The sequence below is a fragment of the Rhinichthys klamathensis genome, unplaced genomic scaffold, assembly GCF_029890125.1.
Source record: "Rhinichthys klamathensis goyatoka isolate OS25496 unplaced genomic scaffold, OSU_Roscu_1.1 h1tg000019l_1, whole genome shotgun sequence".
In the NCBI taxonomy this organism is placed as follows: domain Eukaryota; kingdom Metazoa; phylum Chordata; class Actinopteri; order Cypriniformes; family Leuciscidae; genus Rhinichthys; species Rhinichthys klamathensis.
The window spans coordinates 5,650,575-5,668,366 of record NW_026606570.1 but is presented as its reverse complement, the minus strand read 5'-3'; the positions used below and the strand labels follow the sequence as shown (position 1 = coordinate 5,668,366).

The following is a 17,792-nucleotide window of genomic DNA, read 5'->3' as shown; positions in this document are numbered from 1 at the left end:
ACCTCTCATGTTAACTTACCAACAACAAAACACAGCAATGTTAGATGGTACTAACACATTGAAATACGTGCTAATATCGCTACGTTAATAGTGAAGCAGTACAAAAACACACACAGAGATAACTTATTTATCTTATGAGGTTGCAGTAAGCCTATGACAGTTAAATTACCCGTGTCCCTAAACGTTAGACTGTTAAGGACTGAAAAATGTTTTCTTACCTGAAATCGCCAACGACCCCTTCCTCTGTTCATATTCCAGCTTTTGTTCTTCATTGACATAGCAACTAAAATTCGCTCAGAATTTAAGAATTCAACAGGCAGATAAAAAATAATCCAGGTCTGACCGAGTAATCACCGCAAACAGCAGCTGCTCACACCAACCGAGAGTAACGGACGTATTTTCAAACTTAAAATAGGCGCGCAGAGCCGCGCACATTCTCATTGGACAGTTTCCTGGAAGACAGACAGATTAAGGCCCTGTCCCATTTCTCCCCCCTTAAAACTTCCACTTGGTTTTGAGTGCCCTCGAAAGTAAAGTTCCCTCAACGAGGGAAGTGGGGTTGAAGATCTTTCCCTATGAAATGGGACACCACTATATGCAAATTAGCGCGGCAATCCTCAATACGTCACGCGCAGCGTCAAAGTGTCTACTACTTCTACTACTATTTTCATTCATAAAATTGCCGGTTCCAGTTGTTGTGTTGCCTGTTGTGTGGGCTGTTTGTTTCGTTTATCTACATCTGATGAATCAACAGAGAAGACATGTGGAATATAGAAGACGCATTTCCGGTAATTTTGCCATATATTTGTTTGTATCTGATCGTTTAGAAGCGCACACAAAACCCAAAGTTTGCTTGTCTAACGTTAGTTGCAATCCGTTTCCGAACGCGCGCGCGCCGCCATGGGAACCGGGGCAACGTCTCTTGCGCGGATCATTGTGCTTTTAGTAGCTGTTTTTACCACCAACGTCCCGCAATTAAGAAACCGCAGACACTGCACTTTACAACAATCACCGATTGTGCTCAGTGCTGATTCTGACGTTAGGTTTGGGTTTAGAGAGAAATGACAGCGCGCTGTGAAGGGAAGATGATGCGCTAGACGAACGCGGCTAGTTTTGAATAATTTTACCTCACATATCTTCTTTTTATAATCCTTGGAAGCCAAAATCGAAAATAAAATTAGATTAACTAACTTACCCAGATCAGATGTATATTTGATTTGCTTTTGAAGCACTCGGCAGATATCATATGAACATCGTCAGATAGCTTCGTGAAATATTTTCTAACATTAGTGTTGAAAACTCAACAGTCCATTGGATGTGCATCAAACTAACATATTCCAACATATTTCGACATTTTAACATGCGTATTTGCGAAAATATACTTAAAATAAAATTGTTCCTTTCCAGCGGTGTCCGCCATCTTAGTTGAAAAATTTGACCGGCTCGCTGAGTTCGCAAGGTATCCTGGGTAATTTCATCTTCCACTTCGTTTTAAGCCTGCATCGGACCGCACTATGTTTTGAGGGTTGATTTTAAGGGGAGAATAGCACTCCCCCTTGCTCTTTGGAGTATTGGGACACCCTACCCCTACACGAGAACGCGCAAAAACAAGGGTTAGGGCAGAAATCTAGGGTAAGGGGAGGTATTGGGACGCAGCCAAGGTTCTCTAAGCGATCCTGGGTGACGTCACTTCTTGTTGACGTTCGAACTATTGTCAAACAAAACGGAGGCTAGCTAGACCCTCCCTCCTCCTCATCCGCACACTAACCCCCCAAACCACACCCCCAAACCCTTCTTGTCGGTCATTGGCTGGAACAGTTTGTTATGTTTTGGGGAGCGGGTCGCTGCAGTTTGTTTTTGGTGCTGTTTGTGAAGCATGGGCTGTCTACAGAGATCGCGTTTCTTTACAGTGTGTTCAGGGGACAGGCAGCCAGCGGATAGTGAGGAGATGTTTGCTGTATGTGACAAAAAATGTTTTGGCCTAAAAAACACATGACATCGCTTAGACCACCTTTAACCAATCATGTCAAAGTAAAACGGAGAAACAACCAATAACAATAGCAATAGTTTGCGCGAGTTGCAGTCTGTATTATTATTTAATTAATTGGTCAAATGGCATGACAGTGTATGAATATGTAATAATGCAATGTAAACTGTTAGGCAAGCAGACAAAATTGGCAAGCATACAAAATTGTAAATTCACACAAAATCACATAAAGCAAAAGGTTTCTGCTGCACTGCTCTGTTGAGGGTGAAACTATTATTGTTAATGATAATACTTATATTTTAACATATGCATCGAAGAACTGTTATGAAAATCAGAAAAATCATTAAATGCTAATGAATTATCATAATAATATGTTAAAAGGCAGATATTTATGTATGTTGTTGTAAACATTACGTTGTTTCAACGTACAGATCTTGTAAAAAATTAAACGTTGATTTAGAAAGTGTTTTTGTTAACCTTTTTCAACCATTTAGCATTAAACGTTGTTTCAACGACTGGCATTATTTCAATCATATTTCAACGTTGAAGGTCGGTCAAGTGCCGGCTGGGTATATTAATCTACCTTTAGTGAAAGCTGAATGCCGATATCGTGAAAATGTTCCATACTTTATCCAGGCTCTCTAAGTTATGACGTATCCCCCTCCCAAAGTCAAACAATATCATTGGTCGAGATTGCCTCTGGCGTATGATTCGTCCAATGATTGTACAACATTCAATTATTTGAATCTGCGCGCACTTTCTTGATATCTAAAGCACAGAGACTAGAAAAACAATTAGGATGTTTGTTTACACGTTGTGTAATGTTTCAACCATTTTAATGTCTTCAATTCCTTCACCCCCAGTTTACCAAAGCTCAAGTTTATGCTACAAGAGCCTTGGTTGAACTCGAGCCCCAGAATAAATTCCTTGTCTTTCACACATTGCTCACCTATTGTAAATTAAAAATATATAGCACCCCATTGTAAAGCTTTATTCATAGTGTGGCGGTTTGTTCCCATCAACCGAGAAAATTGTGGAGTGGCCTAATGATTTCACTGCAGCGAGGGCCTTGAATTTTGTTGAATAAAGATTGACTTTGTGTCTTAATGCTTCAACGTTTTTAAAGTGGATTTACAGCCTTTACTTTTAAATTGAATCACATATTTTCTTCTCAAATAAGCATATGAGATACGTGTCAATATAGTATATGGTCAGAAAATCACTGTCAGGGCAGCATTTCAAACAGACAAAAAGGACAATGTCACCCTTAAAAGCCAAGCCAAAAGAGGACATATCAGCACACAAGATTCAAGAGTCCTTTCACACCAACAGGCAGATAGGCGGTTAGTGTCCAGCATTCTTGAGCCTGGTTGTCTTGCGGAAAAACTGTCCCAAAGCATGATGATCCGAGACTTGAGGCTGCAGCACCAGACAGCAGCAGGCAGCTACAGTGCACGGGGTGGGGTCTGAAAATGTTGCCACTCAATATTTTCTCTGCCACTTATGAAATTGTTGCTAATTGTAAACACTGAGTCAGTGGTACCTGACAGTAGAAACACTGGATATAGGAGGCATAAACAATCACTGACTATTCTTGATTTAATTTTATATTAAACTTAAGCTCAATTATTTCATGTACAATAACTGTATATTTAGTTACACTGTGCAACAATATCTCCTACTGTATTCATCCATCTTTCAAGGCAATATTTTTAGATCTGTTTCTGTAGTATAACACACAGTAATTAGTATGGTCAATTTTTATTTACAGCATATCTGCATGAAAGGTATAGCCTACATAGCTGTTTTTTATTTTTATTTTATGTATATATTTTTTATCTATCACTCTTGTATCTGCACTTGTTGAATCTTAAGCTGATGTGGCCAGCAAAGTTTATCTTTGCTTCTGAAAAATATCTGCATTGGTGGCAGGGGACTTGGAAGTTTTACATTTACCCTGTATTTGATAGGTGTGAGGTGCTAACCTAACCCTAACCCTATACATTAATGGTAAAGTAATGTAGATATATTGGATAGTTGCTTTTATTTACTATAAAACAATGTTTATATAAAGTGAACTCCTTGAATTAAAAGTATGTAGATATATTGGATAGTTGCGTTTAATTAAAAGTAAGTTTATTCAAAGTAAACCTATACATTAATGTGAAAAGTACGTGTTTTACATCTAAAAATCTGTACTTTGACGGGGAGTTCTTGTGGATGTAATTGATAATGTTATGAATTTACCAAAGAATACTGTGTAAAAACAGAAGACTTCTTTAATTGTATAATTGTAAGGTATTCCTGCAATAATTTCCAGTTTATATGCAGATTTATTCATTTGTTTAATGTTCTACAGACATTTTTTTAATGAGATTTTCTTTTCATTCTACAGCAGTGGAACTGTAAAAATACAGAAAATGTTTACAGTAAATATCTGTATTTTAAAAAACAGAATTATTCCGTAGAATAACTTAAGGTTTTTTACTGTAATTTGACGGTAAGTGTTTGGCAACTTTGCTGCCAGACTTTTTACCGTTTTTTTACGATTGTTTTTTTACATGTATTTACCTTAAATTTAAGGTTTCACAGTAAAAAAACACATAGTTGTCTTAATTTTAAATAAGCGATTTTTTTGTCTTTTTACATAGAATTTAATGTAATTTAACATTCAAGCCAATTAAACAAAAGAATAATCCTGTAAAAAAAATATAATTTCTCCTTATATGAATTTACAGATTATTACTTTTATTTTATGGTTAATGTTTTTAATAAAAGTTTTTTTCTGTATTTTAATGACATTTACACGTAATGTTAAAAAAAACAGAAAATATCTGTAAAATAATACAGTATATTTCTGTGAAAAAACTTTTTTTTTTTACAGTGTATAAGTAGGAACCTTCGGAACATAACCTGGTCTAGGGTGAAGAAAAGCAATACCAGACGCAAATTCCAGGCACGAGGGCGAAACCAAGAGGGCTTGTAAGTCTCCAATTCTTTTGAGAGACGAGATGGCAAGGAGAAAAATAGTTTTCAACGTGAGAAACTTCTCAGAAACTTCCTCAATTTGCTCGAAGGGAGCAAAAGAAAGGGCTTCCAATACTATGGCCAGGCCGTGCGGACTGCAGGTCTAAGCCTCAAGGTGCCACGAAGGAAACGGGTAACTAGAGGGTGTCTCCCCAAAGACACATCACCCAAAGGAGTGTGGTAAGCAGCTAAGGCTGCCACATACACCTTTATTGTGGAGGGGGATAACCCTGCGGAGAATCGCTCCAGCAGGAACTCCAGCACTGCACTCACTGGGCAGTTAATTGGGTCCAACTGGTGACTTCTACACCATGAAGTGAATAATCTCAACTTCAAGGCATATCATTTCCTCATAGACGTAGCTCTTGTCTCAACAACATTGGTTGAGCTACCTGAACTGATGAGCTGGGCCTCCTCAGAGGCCAAGCCCACAGCTTCCACAACTCTGGACAGGGGTGAAGTATCAACCCATTCGCCTGAGAAAGAAGGTCCCCCCGGGCAGAATCTCCAGCGGAGAGCCGTCAAGGAGAGACACCTGGTCCGAGAACCACAATCAGGCCGGCCAGAACGGGGCTACTAATAGAATACGGACTCAGTCCCGGCAAACTCTCTCCAGAACTCCTAGGAGCAGAACGATTAGGGGAAAGGCAGATGTACAGATGTAGCCTTGGCCATGTACCATACATGGTACCATACTCTGTACCATAGCGTCCAGTCCAAGAGGAGCTGGATGAGTGAGGGAGAACCACAGTGGACAATGTGTCATCTCTAGAGATGCAAATACATATACTTTTGCTAGGCCGACATTCTCCCACAAGAGCTCTACCATCTCCTGCCTTGACGGGATATCTGTTCCCTGATTTACATACACCGGGATGTAAACTGCCTTCAGAGAGAGCCGTTTCCCTTGGGCCCACATGAGGATCTGGTGAGCTAGTTTGTATAAGGGGCGTGAACGCAGCCCCCCCTGATGGTTTATGAAAGAGACCACCAATGTGCTATCTGGCTATGCGGACAAGGACATGATGGCCTCTTAGGTCTGGGAGGAAGTGCCCACCAACCCGTAAGGGATACATCCGTCGTTAGCATGACGTGACGACAAGGTCCAAGGTTTTTTCCACATGACTAAGGCACAAAGGCACCACTGCGTGACCTTGATCATACTGAGCGGATTCCTCCTTTGGGGAGAATCCCTTGGTTCTGAGCCACCACTACAAAGGTCTCATGTACAGCAGGCCAAAAGGTATCACGTTGGACACAGCTGCCATCAGACCTAACAGTCTCTGAAACTGTTTGACAGTAAGTGACTGGCTTAGCTTTAGCTCGTTCACTGCTGAGAGGATCGAAGCTAAACGAGCAGGAGACAGACGCGCCCGCATCGTCGTCAAATCTCATATCACGCCTAAAAAAGTGGTCCTCTGGGCTGGGGAAAGCACACTCTTCTTGGCATTCAGCCTCAAACCCAACTTTCTCATGTGGGCGAGAACGACATCTCATGTCGAACTGCCAGCTGCTCCGATTGAGCTAGAATCAACCAATTGGCGATGCAATTTAGTATGCGGATGCCCTGGAGTCACAAGGGAGCTAGAGCTGCATCCACACACTTTGTGAAAGTGCGAGGTGACAAAGCTAGGCGGGAAGGAAGAACCCTGTATTGGTACGCTTCGCCCCCGAAAGTGAACCTCAGAAACTTTCTGCGTTGTAAGAGGATGGATACGTGGAAGTATGAGTCCTTGAGATCATTTGTGACAAAACCAGTCCTCGGACCTGATTTGTGACACGATTTGCTTCAGAGTAAGCATCTTGAATTTGAGCTTACACACGGAGTGATTTAGTTGGCACAGATATAGAATCGGACGCAACTCCCCATCCTTATTCGGAACAATAAAGTACCAGCTGTAAAAACCCGGACCCCCTGCTGGAAGGAGGAACCTGTTCTATAGCCTCCTTGCATAGAACAGCTTTTACTTCCTGTTCCATAACCAGAGCCTGCTCAGGGCGCACAACTGTAGGACCCCGCAGAACCGGGGTGGGCGAGACCTGAACTGAATAGTGTAGCCATTTACGACTGTCTGCAGGACCCAATGAGATATGTTTGGCAGACGTACCCACTCTGCCATAAAATCTACTAGTATCTCCTGTCTCGATGCTAACAACATCCAGCTCCTCAGAACTGAATAGTTGTAGTACCGGTGCTTCACTCAGGGCGAAAGTAATTGCAGAGCGTGCTTCCTGACCCTGAGATGAAACACTATATACGATATCAAAAAAGGAAAAAAAAGAAAAAAATATTACTGTATAACAACAACTTATTTATTTTTGTTTCAGCTGCACACAGGGAAACACAAGGCCTAACTGGCCAAACACAAACAAGAACACTCCCTTAGTGCTGCTCTAATCCTAGGTTAAGTTATCTCAGGACTGGTTCTTCTTCAAAAAAACTAACATATCAACATGTTCTGGTGTAATCAGTGATCTTTGAGCAGACACAATGTGTCCTGCTGTGGAAAAGACACGCTCACTGGGCACTGATGTAGCATACCGTAAAACTTCAAATAATAGCCGAGTCCCAAATAGACGCCTGTCTCTTTTACACGCCTGGTGTGGCTGCAGGTTTGGGTAAATAAAGGCCGGTCTCAAATAGAGGCCAGGCCTGTTTTTTAGTTTCGGGTTGTATTTAACGTTCTAAAACCCGTCAGATCGTCCGCTTTTTGGCGGCCGCCAAAGCAAATGTGTGTCCCGCCAAAGCCTTTTTGATCGGCGAGTGATGTAGAATTGACTGCTGCGCTTGACAGGGCGCATAACGAGCAGAGAGAGAGAGAGAGAGAGAGAGAGAGAGAGAGCCGCGCGCGCGCGCACTCTCACGTCTTCAAACAAAACGAGCGCTGTCTTGCTCTCTCTCCCTCGCGCATATTAATCAAATTCAATTGACACGATAGTAAAAGGTCGGAAGACCGCAGTTTCACGTGGAGCATTTGGAGATTTTTAGAGATTTGAGACTCTCTAGGCCTACACTCAATGAACAACATCTCAACACTAAATTATAAAGGCCGGTCTCATATAGACGCCTGTCTCAAATACAAGCCGGTGCAGTTCGACGATTTGGGAAAATAAAAGCCCGGGCTATTATTTGAAGTTTTACGGTATATATATACATTTGACTCCATGGTCGGCTGTTTGGGGGCAAGGCAGTTGCTGCTAATGCTAATATTTGTTAGCTCGCTGTAGACTGCAGTGTTGTTGTTGCAACATGCGCTGTCTTGACGTGATGACCAGGGTTCTAAATTAACACCCGCCAACCCGCCAAATGCGGGTTAAATTTTTTTTTTAAGTTTAAGGTTTTTGTCATTATTTCTTACAAGCTTATACATTAGGCAATAGCCTATACACAACAAGCTTACTATATATCTTAAGGTTTTCTTTTAGTTGAAAACATTAAACAATATGTGTAAACAAAATATAACAACAAAAGCATTTAAGCTCAGGCAGCGCAAACGGGGAAAAAACGGAAAAAAAAGAAGAAAAAAAAAGAAGCAGACTGCGCAGTTATCGTACAGAACGTAGTCAGCATACTCGAGTCAGCATATGATTATCGTGTTTATATTGTTTCACGTTCATGTTGAGAAAAACAATAATATCCACATACTCGAGTGAGAAAACGTGCTGCGCTGACACACAGGCGTTGCGCGTAGACGCGCGCGCATGTGTGTGTGCAAAGTGAAGTAACAGCACTTTGCGTTTTCTGTTCTTAAACCTGTATCCCTCAACGAAACTTAAAGGAAGCATATGTCAAAATCATTTTGCTACCAGAAGATTTCGGGGTACAGCTGCTGAGCTGCAGTCGTTAATGCAGTGATGGACAGCTGCTTCCTCAGTCGACTGCTGTTTCTTTGGATTTCATGTGATTTCTCATTGTGGTGGTGATATTATGATAATAATAATAATTAATAATTGATTAAACGTAATTCCATTTTGTAATAGGCTATCATTTTCATCTAAGTAATTCCAAACTTTGCGAGGCAGACAACGACATTATGTGATCAAAAACACAATCCACTTGTTAAATGCTCCACCCAGTGCATTTAATTATAACTGCGAAAAAAAATTGAAGAAAAAAAAGTATTAGTATTAGTATTTTATTTTTTTAATAATAATTACAGAGCGAACATTCGAATATTCGTGCACATCCATAGAGATAGATCCCAAACTTGAAATGAAATGTTTGCACTTTCTGTCTTGTATTGTACTTTATATGTGTTTTTCATGCCAACAATGTTAATAAAATTATCAAATGCATTCAGTGGCACTCATAATTTCTCTTATTTTCACCGGAAAATTTTTGGCTAGTGGAAATTCTAAATGGAAATTCTTTAGAAAGTTACCAGCCACATTGGCTGGTGATCAAAAAAGTTAATTTAGAACCCTGGTGATGACGTACCGTACCATTCCCCGGATATAATTTTTTTTTTTCATTTAGTTTTACCCTGCTTGATCAGCAGATGGTGCTGCCAGCCTGCCACCATAGACTGTATGTCTGCCCCATATACATACACACACACATATAATACACTAAATTATTTATATACTACGCAAATCATGCAGCAGTGCCATCTATCTTTATTTCGCGATCCATTTTTTTCGACCTCGATGCGTTTCGTCACGTTTTGTATCGCGATATTTTGTCAAACGATATTTCGTCCCATCCCTACTCATGATGGTCCGTCATGCCATTAGACTGATTTCATACGTGCTTCACAGCGCAATTACACAGAGGCATTCTCACAGCGTTTCAACGCAGCGCGAGTTCCCTTTAAAGGGAACATCACTGCATGCCACTGGTATACACAGTGTGTAAAAGTTCTTTAACAGATATGACTGTTATAACACTCTCAAATTCTTTTGAAGGTCCAGAGGATGAGAAGCAGCAAGACTTACAAAAACAGGTAATCCTAACTATAAAAATTAATTGCTAAAATAATGTGTCTACAAACCAAATAATACATCAGATGTTTCTACAGATAACCAAATACAGCTATAATATTAACCCTGATTTACTAGGCCCTGTTTCTGTTATGCACAGTTTAGCAAAGGAAGTTGTCTTGGTTACTATTGTAACCTCCTTTCCCTGATGGAGGGAACGAGATGTGTCGATTTGATGGGGAGCCCCAAACACCTCTGATACTTCAGAAAGGGTCAATGAGAATTGGCGAGTGGAATTTGCATGCCACTCCCCCAGACATATGGGTAAAAGGATTCAGGTTTTTGCTGAGGAGCTGAGATAGTGTCCCGGCCAGTTCAGTAGATCAGTGTTGTGCCTCTGCGCCTTTTGTGAAGACGCGAGGTAACAGGGACAGCCCATATGGGAGGACCTTGTACTGATATAATAATAATAATAATAATAATATACTTTATTGTCCCCCTTAGGGAAATTTGTCTTGGGCACAGTGTATGCTGCATTTCCAGAATAATAATAAGACATTAAAAAGAAATAAAAATAGATAAGAATTTATAAATAAATTTTAAATGTCACAGAATAAATCAATCACATGATGTATCTCGCCTAAACAATCCATACATTAGAGCAAAACATGTAGACCATGTAAACGGTCGTCACACATCTGAAAAGACCACTGTTATCACACAAATAGTGGTGTATAAACCTTAAGACCAGCAATAAAGTAATAATAAATAACATTATTTATTTCTCTATATTATAATTTTTAAGTAATCAGTCCAAACCAGAGACATATGCTCGTCCCCTGAGGCCAAGCCATAGGGACGGTCTGTATCGAGGGAGAAATGAAACATGAGAGTATGCGTCTTTTCTGGTCTATCACAGCGACCCAAACTTGAAAGTGAACACACGTGAAAATGTGTTTTTGCATTAACTTTTAACGGGAGCTAATGTAGGGCCCGATTCAATATAGGCCTAAGATTTGCAACCTTCACATCAATGGAAAAAGGACGCCGTTGAACCTGGGCAGGCACCTGGTGAACTGAATCACGTAGTCGAGTCGGATTGTTCTAATGAGCTTGCACAACGGGGTTGCAAAATTAGTCACGAGAGCATTTTCTGCAGAAGGCAGTGCGGAAGTGGCCTGTCCAGCAGCGCTGTAAGCTCTTGACATCATGGATGATGTGAACTTGCATGCTTTGGATGGGAATCTCAGACATTTCCTCCAGGTGGCGGCGTCTCATGGAGACAGGAGCACCGCAATCGCCCGCTCAACCTAGGAATGTCAGAGGTGACTTTCTACGTTGAAAAGCAGATGCTGTAAATGGCCGGATAAATTCCCATGGCCAGGCTCTCCCAGTGAGTGCATGTACCATCCACAAAAGCTGCTCCAGCATGGGCATGGCCCAAACTGCACCAGTGTCATCAAATCGACACAAGGTCGAAGTGACTAACAGATAGGGAACCCATGATTTCCTACCAAGAGAAAAAATGTCTACACTACACCAATCTGGCTTCACTCAAACATTCCTACAGTGTATCTGAACATTATCTTATAGCCTTCCTATAAAACATACCATCTTCACAATCAGTAAATTCCTAGATAATGTAATAAATTTTGTTACAATGTTAAAGATCCCATGACATGGGGTTATTTTATTATTTTATAATGTCTCCTGGGTTGCCCTTATAATGTTAGTATGTTTTTTAGATAAAAAATACTCATAATTTAGAAATAAAAGGCATTTTTCCTAGCCTGATTTGAACGCTCTGTTTGAAGGGGCGTGTCTGCTGTGGGATTCAGTGTAACCAGCCACTGCTGTGATTGGCTAACATGCTTACATATGAAATAGCTACGTATTACATGTGAAACTCTCTCGAATAATTTTATTATACGGTTTTACTATTACAGCTATCAAGATTTACAAATCGTGAGAAGTTTTTAGATCTATTCCCATCACATAAAATGTTACCGTGATGAGCATTAGCAAGCAAATGACAGTCTGTTGATCGCGAGAATGAAGATTGCAACGCAGTTTCTGCAATCTCTCTAATGCTTTCACCAATGCAAACACGATGATGTATACAGTAAGAGCTTCGTTGTGCAGTGTAACGTGCGTCATTGATTTCATAACGAGTTGTCCAGATAAACTCGCGCTGTGTGGATTGTTCTTTGATCGCTTTCTGTATATAATTTGTTCACAATTTAAAGTCACTCCGATCATATTTTGAGCTATTTTTAAACATTCCCAGTGGTCTTTAAATTATGATTATGCCATTTTTAGCCAAAATCACAAAACCTGTGCCGTTTTCTGGGACTTCGCTTCAGCAGAGCGGCAGTAGCTCATTAGCAATTCGCCTCTGCGTTGTGGGCGGAGCCGTTGGCACGGAGACGACCCTCCCCCTGCCCGTTGCTGAGAGCTCTGTCTCTCCCGCTAGCTTACATCCCCAATACCGGTGGGGCAACAGTATTATATACACGTAAATTATTATTATCCGAAGTTAATCAAAGTTATCACCGATCACCGATCATTATTTCACTCCAAGACGTCGCGTGTGGAGACGCCCAGTGGAGTTACTACGTCACAACTCCAGTCGATTTTAGCCAGCATTTTAGCGTCTGCTACTGATTCACAGCCATTTGAATGTAGAAATACTCAGAAATACAACTTTGAGCTTATTTTTCTCAAGATATGTCCTCTAACATCAGAAAAATGCCACAAGAACATGTTAACACCTAGAAAAACATTATTTTCATCGGAGTGGGTCTTTAAATAAGATTAAATTCATCCTACTAAAAGAAACGATGTGAAGTTGATATTTTGAAGTTGATATTTTGAGAGAAAGATTACCTGTCTGAACTTGAACAATTAGGCTACACATCAGAAATTGTTGCTTGGTAGCTTGATCGATTTATTTTCAGACGTTTATCGAGGCCAGCTCTGTATTGGCCCAAGTTGAGGAAACAGTCGTCGGTGAAATGTTTGGACCATTCAAAACTTTGGGAAGTTGTGTCGGCGCATTTCCAGAGAAAATAAAATTAACCCATTGTTTCTTCAGAGGCTCGGATGAAGGAACTAAAAAATACTTTTGTGTTCATTTACATCCGAACACTGATCAACTGCCATGCTTCGCTCGTTTGCAAGCCATGATATCTCTCGAGGACAAACTCAAATCGCGCTCGCGCATTCGTACTTCCTAGCTCACTTTCTCATGAGCGAGCCAAATTCTCTGGGCAGGCAAAGCAGAGAAAGGGGAGGTTACCTTTCCTCCGTATGACGTCATACGGAGGAGATTCAGCTTTAATTTTCTCATAGGCAGAGAAAGATAGCCAAAGCTCGGTTTACACCGATTGAAATTTGTAGCCACTGGGGGACCATATACAGGCTAGGGGAACTCATATTAATGTTAAAAAAACCCAGAAAGTGAAAATTTCATGTCATGGGACCTTTAATATTCAAATAATTATATCTTAGAAATCTAGATGCGAAATTTATTGAGCAGAAAACCACAATATTGAATAATTTTTTTACATTTAATTCTTGACACACTTCATGAAATAATACAAGACTGGCATTACTTTTATAAGCAAGAGAACAATTTAGATATTCTGTAAACTGAGGATATATTATTAGAAAAATCTGCTCTTTGCTTTAGATGGATGCCATGACAGAGGTGCTGAACAATTCTGATGAAGTGGAGCAGCTAATACTGAGAAACACAGGTCTGACTGATGAACTGCTCAAGAGTTTGGCAACAGCGCTCAAGAGAAGCCCATCCGAAGTCACGGTGATTAACCTTAATCTGAACCAAATCGGACCCCCTGGAATCACTGTTTTACTAGACCTTCTTCAAGCCAAACCACAGATCAAAGAACTACTGTACGTTTCATGCAGACATTCTAAATTGGTCTAAAAAAAGCTATCTTTACAGGACTGCTCTGATAAAGAAACTCTTGAAGGTTGTTATAAATCATTATGAATGATGAATGTCTTTTTCTTTCTTCTTTAGATTGTTTGGAAACCAACTTGGCGATCTTGGAGTGCAGACCCTGCTCAGTGGATTGGCTGAACTTCAAAATAAAACTGCAGCGCTGCATGGAAACTCTGACCAGATCTACTTCTCTACAGTTAGCATTGTGATCAAAGAGTTAGACATAGGTGGAAATGGCTTTGGCAGTGATGGCCTGAGGGTGCTGGCCACATTCATGAGGTATCATTCCCACCTTCAGTATCTGGGCCTGGCACAAACATCATGTTCAGACATGGAGGCTTGGACAGTCTTGTTTGAAAGCCTAAAAGTGAACACTTCACTGACACACATCATCTTAGATGAAAGCAGCCTTGGGGAAAATGGTATCAAACTGTTTTCTGAGGCGCTGAGATCAAATGAGACCCTAAGGAAGGTGGACTTAGATAACAATGGTTTTGGTGAGGTTGGAGGACATTATCTCCTGGAGGCTCTGCGCTTTGGGGGAAAATGTTCCCTCGAGCACCTCAGCCTGGAGGGGAACTACATTAGCACCGCACTTCTGGCCAACATACAGCAGGAGCTCAAATCTAACAGACCAGCTGCTCTGTAAATGGAGATGCATCATCAATTAATTTCTGCTTTACAACTCAAACCGCAGGTGGGATGTAAATAAGACTGACATTTTTAGCACAGGACAGAGGGGAGCAACTTTGTGGCCAGTATGTGGGTGGCTTCCAATAATTTTAAAAATTGCTTTATTCAGTGATCCATCTACTTGGGAGTTTAAACAGTGGAGGCACAACTTCAGAGAAATATTTGCTTGGGCTCTTGACCCGGTCTTTACGCCACAAGCCAACAGATTCTCCCACTCACGTCTTTGAAGTTTGTGAATTGTCCGTGCATCTAATGGAAGATGATATGTTCAATTTGGTTCTGGGTAATATAAGAGACACAATTTATTGGATGACAAGTAAAATGATCTGTACCTGGAGAGGAGAAATATAGTTCTTGATAAGAATCTGCCTTAATAATCCAGGCATTATTGAAAAGTGTTGCAGTGGACTTCAAGTCTCTTATATCTATTAGATTAACATCATAAAAAGCTGACTTTTCTGTTGTCTCTGGTTCAAAAGATAAGAACAGACTTCTATATCAAAATGTTATTTTCACACATTTTGTGCTTCTATCCTACCAAAGGAAAGAATAAAAGTCAATTTTGGGAATTTAGTGCCTGACCACAATCTCAAAAACGTTTGTCATCATATAGACCTGATTGTAAATGTTGTACTGTATTAATGCCTGATGATATTATGAACAAAGAAAACCGAACAATTAAAATTGATTACCTCTTTTGGATGTAAACATTTTTTTACTTGCTTGTAATACTTAAAAGAGATATTATTTTTTTAAAATCTATGAACGTTTCACCCCCTGACCCACATCCACTAAAACTGATAGTAACGGTAAAACAGTATAAAAGTGTTATTATTTGGGACAAATATTCACAATGTAAGTACTGAGAATTCATGGCGGAACAATTTGGTACCTTTTTTCCGATTATCACTATTCTGTGAAATTTCACTGTTAACTGAAACAAAATTCATGGGAATGAAAATTGTTCATGAGTATATAATTTATGAGCAAGGCCTTTTGGTGAAACCTAGAGTACAATGCCTTGATTCATAGACAACTAAATGAGTCTCAGACATTCACGTTACAGTGGAATGACATTGTTCCATCAACAAGGACGTTTGGATAAACCTAGATCAAAGCTTTTCACAATAGAAATATCTTCTGGAGGTTGTAGCTGTGCCAGCAAGAAATATTAGTGTACCCTTTGTGTTCTGTCTGGTAGTTCATTTTCTTTTTATCTGCTGATAAGTATCATGTCAGGTCTCCTTCAAAGCTTCAGCTGAGAGATGGAGAAGCTCGAATAATTGATAAAAGGCATTTCCCTCTAAAAGCATGATAGAAAAAGAAAAAGCATCCATATACACTACCGTTCAAAAGTTTGGGGTCGGTACGATTTTAAATACTTTTAAAAGAATTCTCTTCTGCTAACCATGGCTGCGCTTATTTGATAAAAAATACAACAAAAATCAGTTATAGTGTTAAATATTATTCCAGTGTAAATCAGCTGTTTTCTGTGTGAATATATAGTAAAGTGTAATTTATTCCTGTGATCAAAGCTGAATTTTCAGCATCACCAGTGTCAGTGTCTTCAGTGTCAAATGATCCTTCACAAATCAGTATAATATGAGGATTTGATGCTCAAGAAACATTTATTATTATTATTATCAATGTTGAAACATTGTTTTTTTTTTTTTGGATTCTTTGATGAATAGGAAGTTCAAAAGAACAGCATTTGTTTGAAATAGAATCTTTTGTAACATTATAAATGTCTTTACTGTCCTTGATAAATAAATGTATTGATTTCTTTCCTCCAAAAAATAAAATTCTCACTGACCCCAAACTTTTGAACGGTAGTGTATGTCTGAACATTCCCATAATAAGACTCATGGTGTTACGATGTGGTTGAGACCAGAAAGAAGCAGGATCCACTTGCAGCACAATTTATTAAACAAACTCCAAACTGGACAAGGACTCAGACAGGGAACAGGACTCAGGAACAGAACAACCAGCATCAACGTTACAATAACAAGAACTCACTATGTTCTATGTTCCAAAAAGTTAATGGGGAGAGTGACAGAGTCATTACCAGTCTCTGGGCTGGACAGGACCAGCGGCGAAGGGGTCTCTGGGCTGGACGGGACCAGCGGCGAAGGGGTCTCTGGGCTGGACGGGACCAGCGGCGAAGGGGTCTCTGGGCTGGACAGGACCAGCGGCGAAGGAAGCTCAGGGCTGGACGGGATCAGCGGCGAAGGAAGCTCAGGGCTGGACGGGACCAGCGGCGAAGGGGTCTCTGGGCTGGACGGGACCAGCGGCGAAGGAAGCTCAGGGCTGGACGGGACCAGCGGCGAAGGAAGCTCAGGGCTGGACGGGACCAGCGGCGAAGGAAGCTCAGGGCTGGACGGGACCAGCGGCGAAGGAAGTTCAGGGCTGGACGTGGCTGACGTGAAGCTCTGGCTGGACGTGGCTGACGTGAAGCTCTGGCTGGACGTGGCTGACGTGAAGCTCTGGCTGGACGTGGCTGACGTGAAGCTCTGGCTGGACGTGGCTGACGTGAAGCTCTGGCTGGACGTGGCTGACGTGAAGCTCTGGCTGGACGTGAAGGAACTCAGGCTGGACGGGGCTGACGTGAACTGACTCAGGGGGTACTGTGAGCTTGCGGGGTGTTTCATCGGCCAAGCCCACAGTAAAAGCTGAACCGCTCAAGTAAAGGGCCAGGTCAATATAGCCCTCTAGGGTCCAGCTGGTATAGTCATCTGGCATCAGCCTGGCGATATCCACATCCAGCCCGCTCCAGAACAGGTCCATGAGCTCAGCGTCTTCAAAAGATCCCAGATGGCAGCAATTCAAAAAGTCCCTCACGTACCTCTCGATCGGCTGGCCATCTTGAAACATTGAGGCAAGAAATCTTCTTAGCGCCTGGTTGCTGACTGCTGCTGGATCCATTGTTTGGTGAGTTCTTCTGTTACGATGTGGTTGAGACAAGAAAGAAGCAGGATCCACTTGCAGCACAATTTATTAAACAAACTCCAAACTGGACAAGGACTCAGACAGGGAACAGGACTCAGGAACAGAACAACCAGCATCAACGTTACAACAACAAGAACTCACAAGGACTGGACTGAAACACAGGGCTAAAATACAAGGGCAAACGATCTAAACAGGATAACAAGGGGGCGTGGTTAACGGGAAACACCTGGGAAGACTAATAGACAGACAGGG

At 41.0% G+C, this 17,792-nt stretch overlaps 1 protein-coding gene across 2 annotated transcripts in view; it reads left to right on the top strand.

The window, feature by feature from the left end:
- Positions 1–15,288, top strand: part of LOC130072093 (uncharacterized) — a 39,546-nt gene extending 24,258 nt beyond the window's left edge. For both annotated transcript variants that reach the window (XM_056237045.1, XM_056237036.1), the window contains exons 11-13: positions 9,920–9,957; positions 13,626–13,849; positions 13,980–15,288. In XM_056237045.1, the coding sequence (XP_056093020.1) occupies positions 9,920–9,957; positions 13,626–13,849; positions 13,980–14,550 (833 nt within the window). In that variant the 3' untranslated portion in view covers positions 14,551–15,288. The remainder of the gene's footprint in view (positions 1–9,919; positions 9,958–13,625; positions 13,850–13,979) is intronic.
- Positions 15,289–17,792: the final 2,504 nt, after the last annotated feature.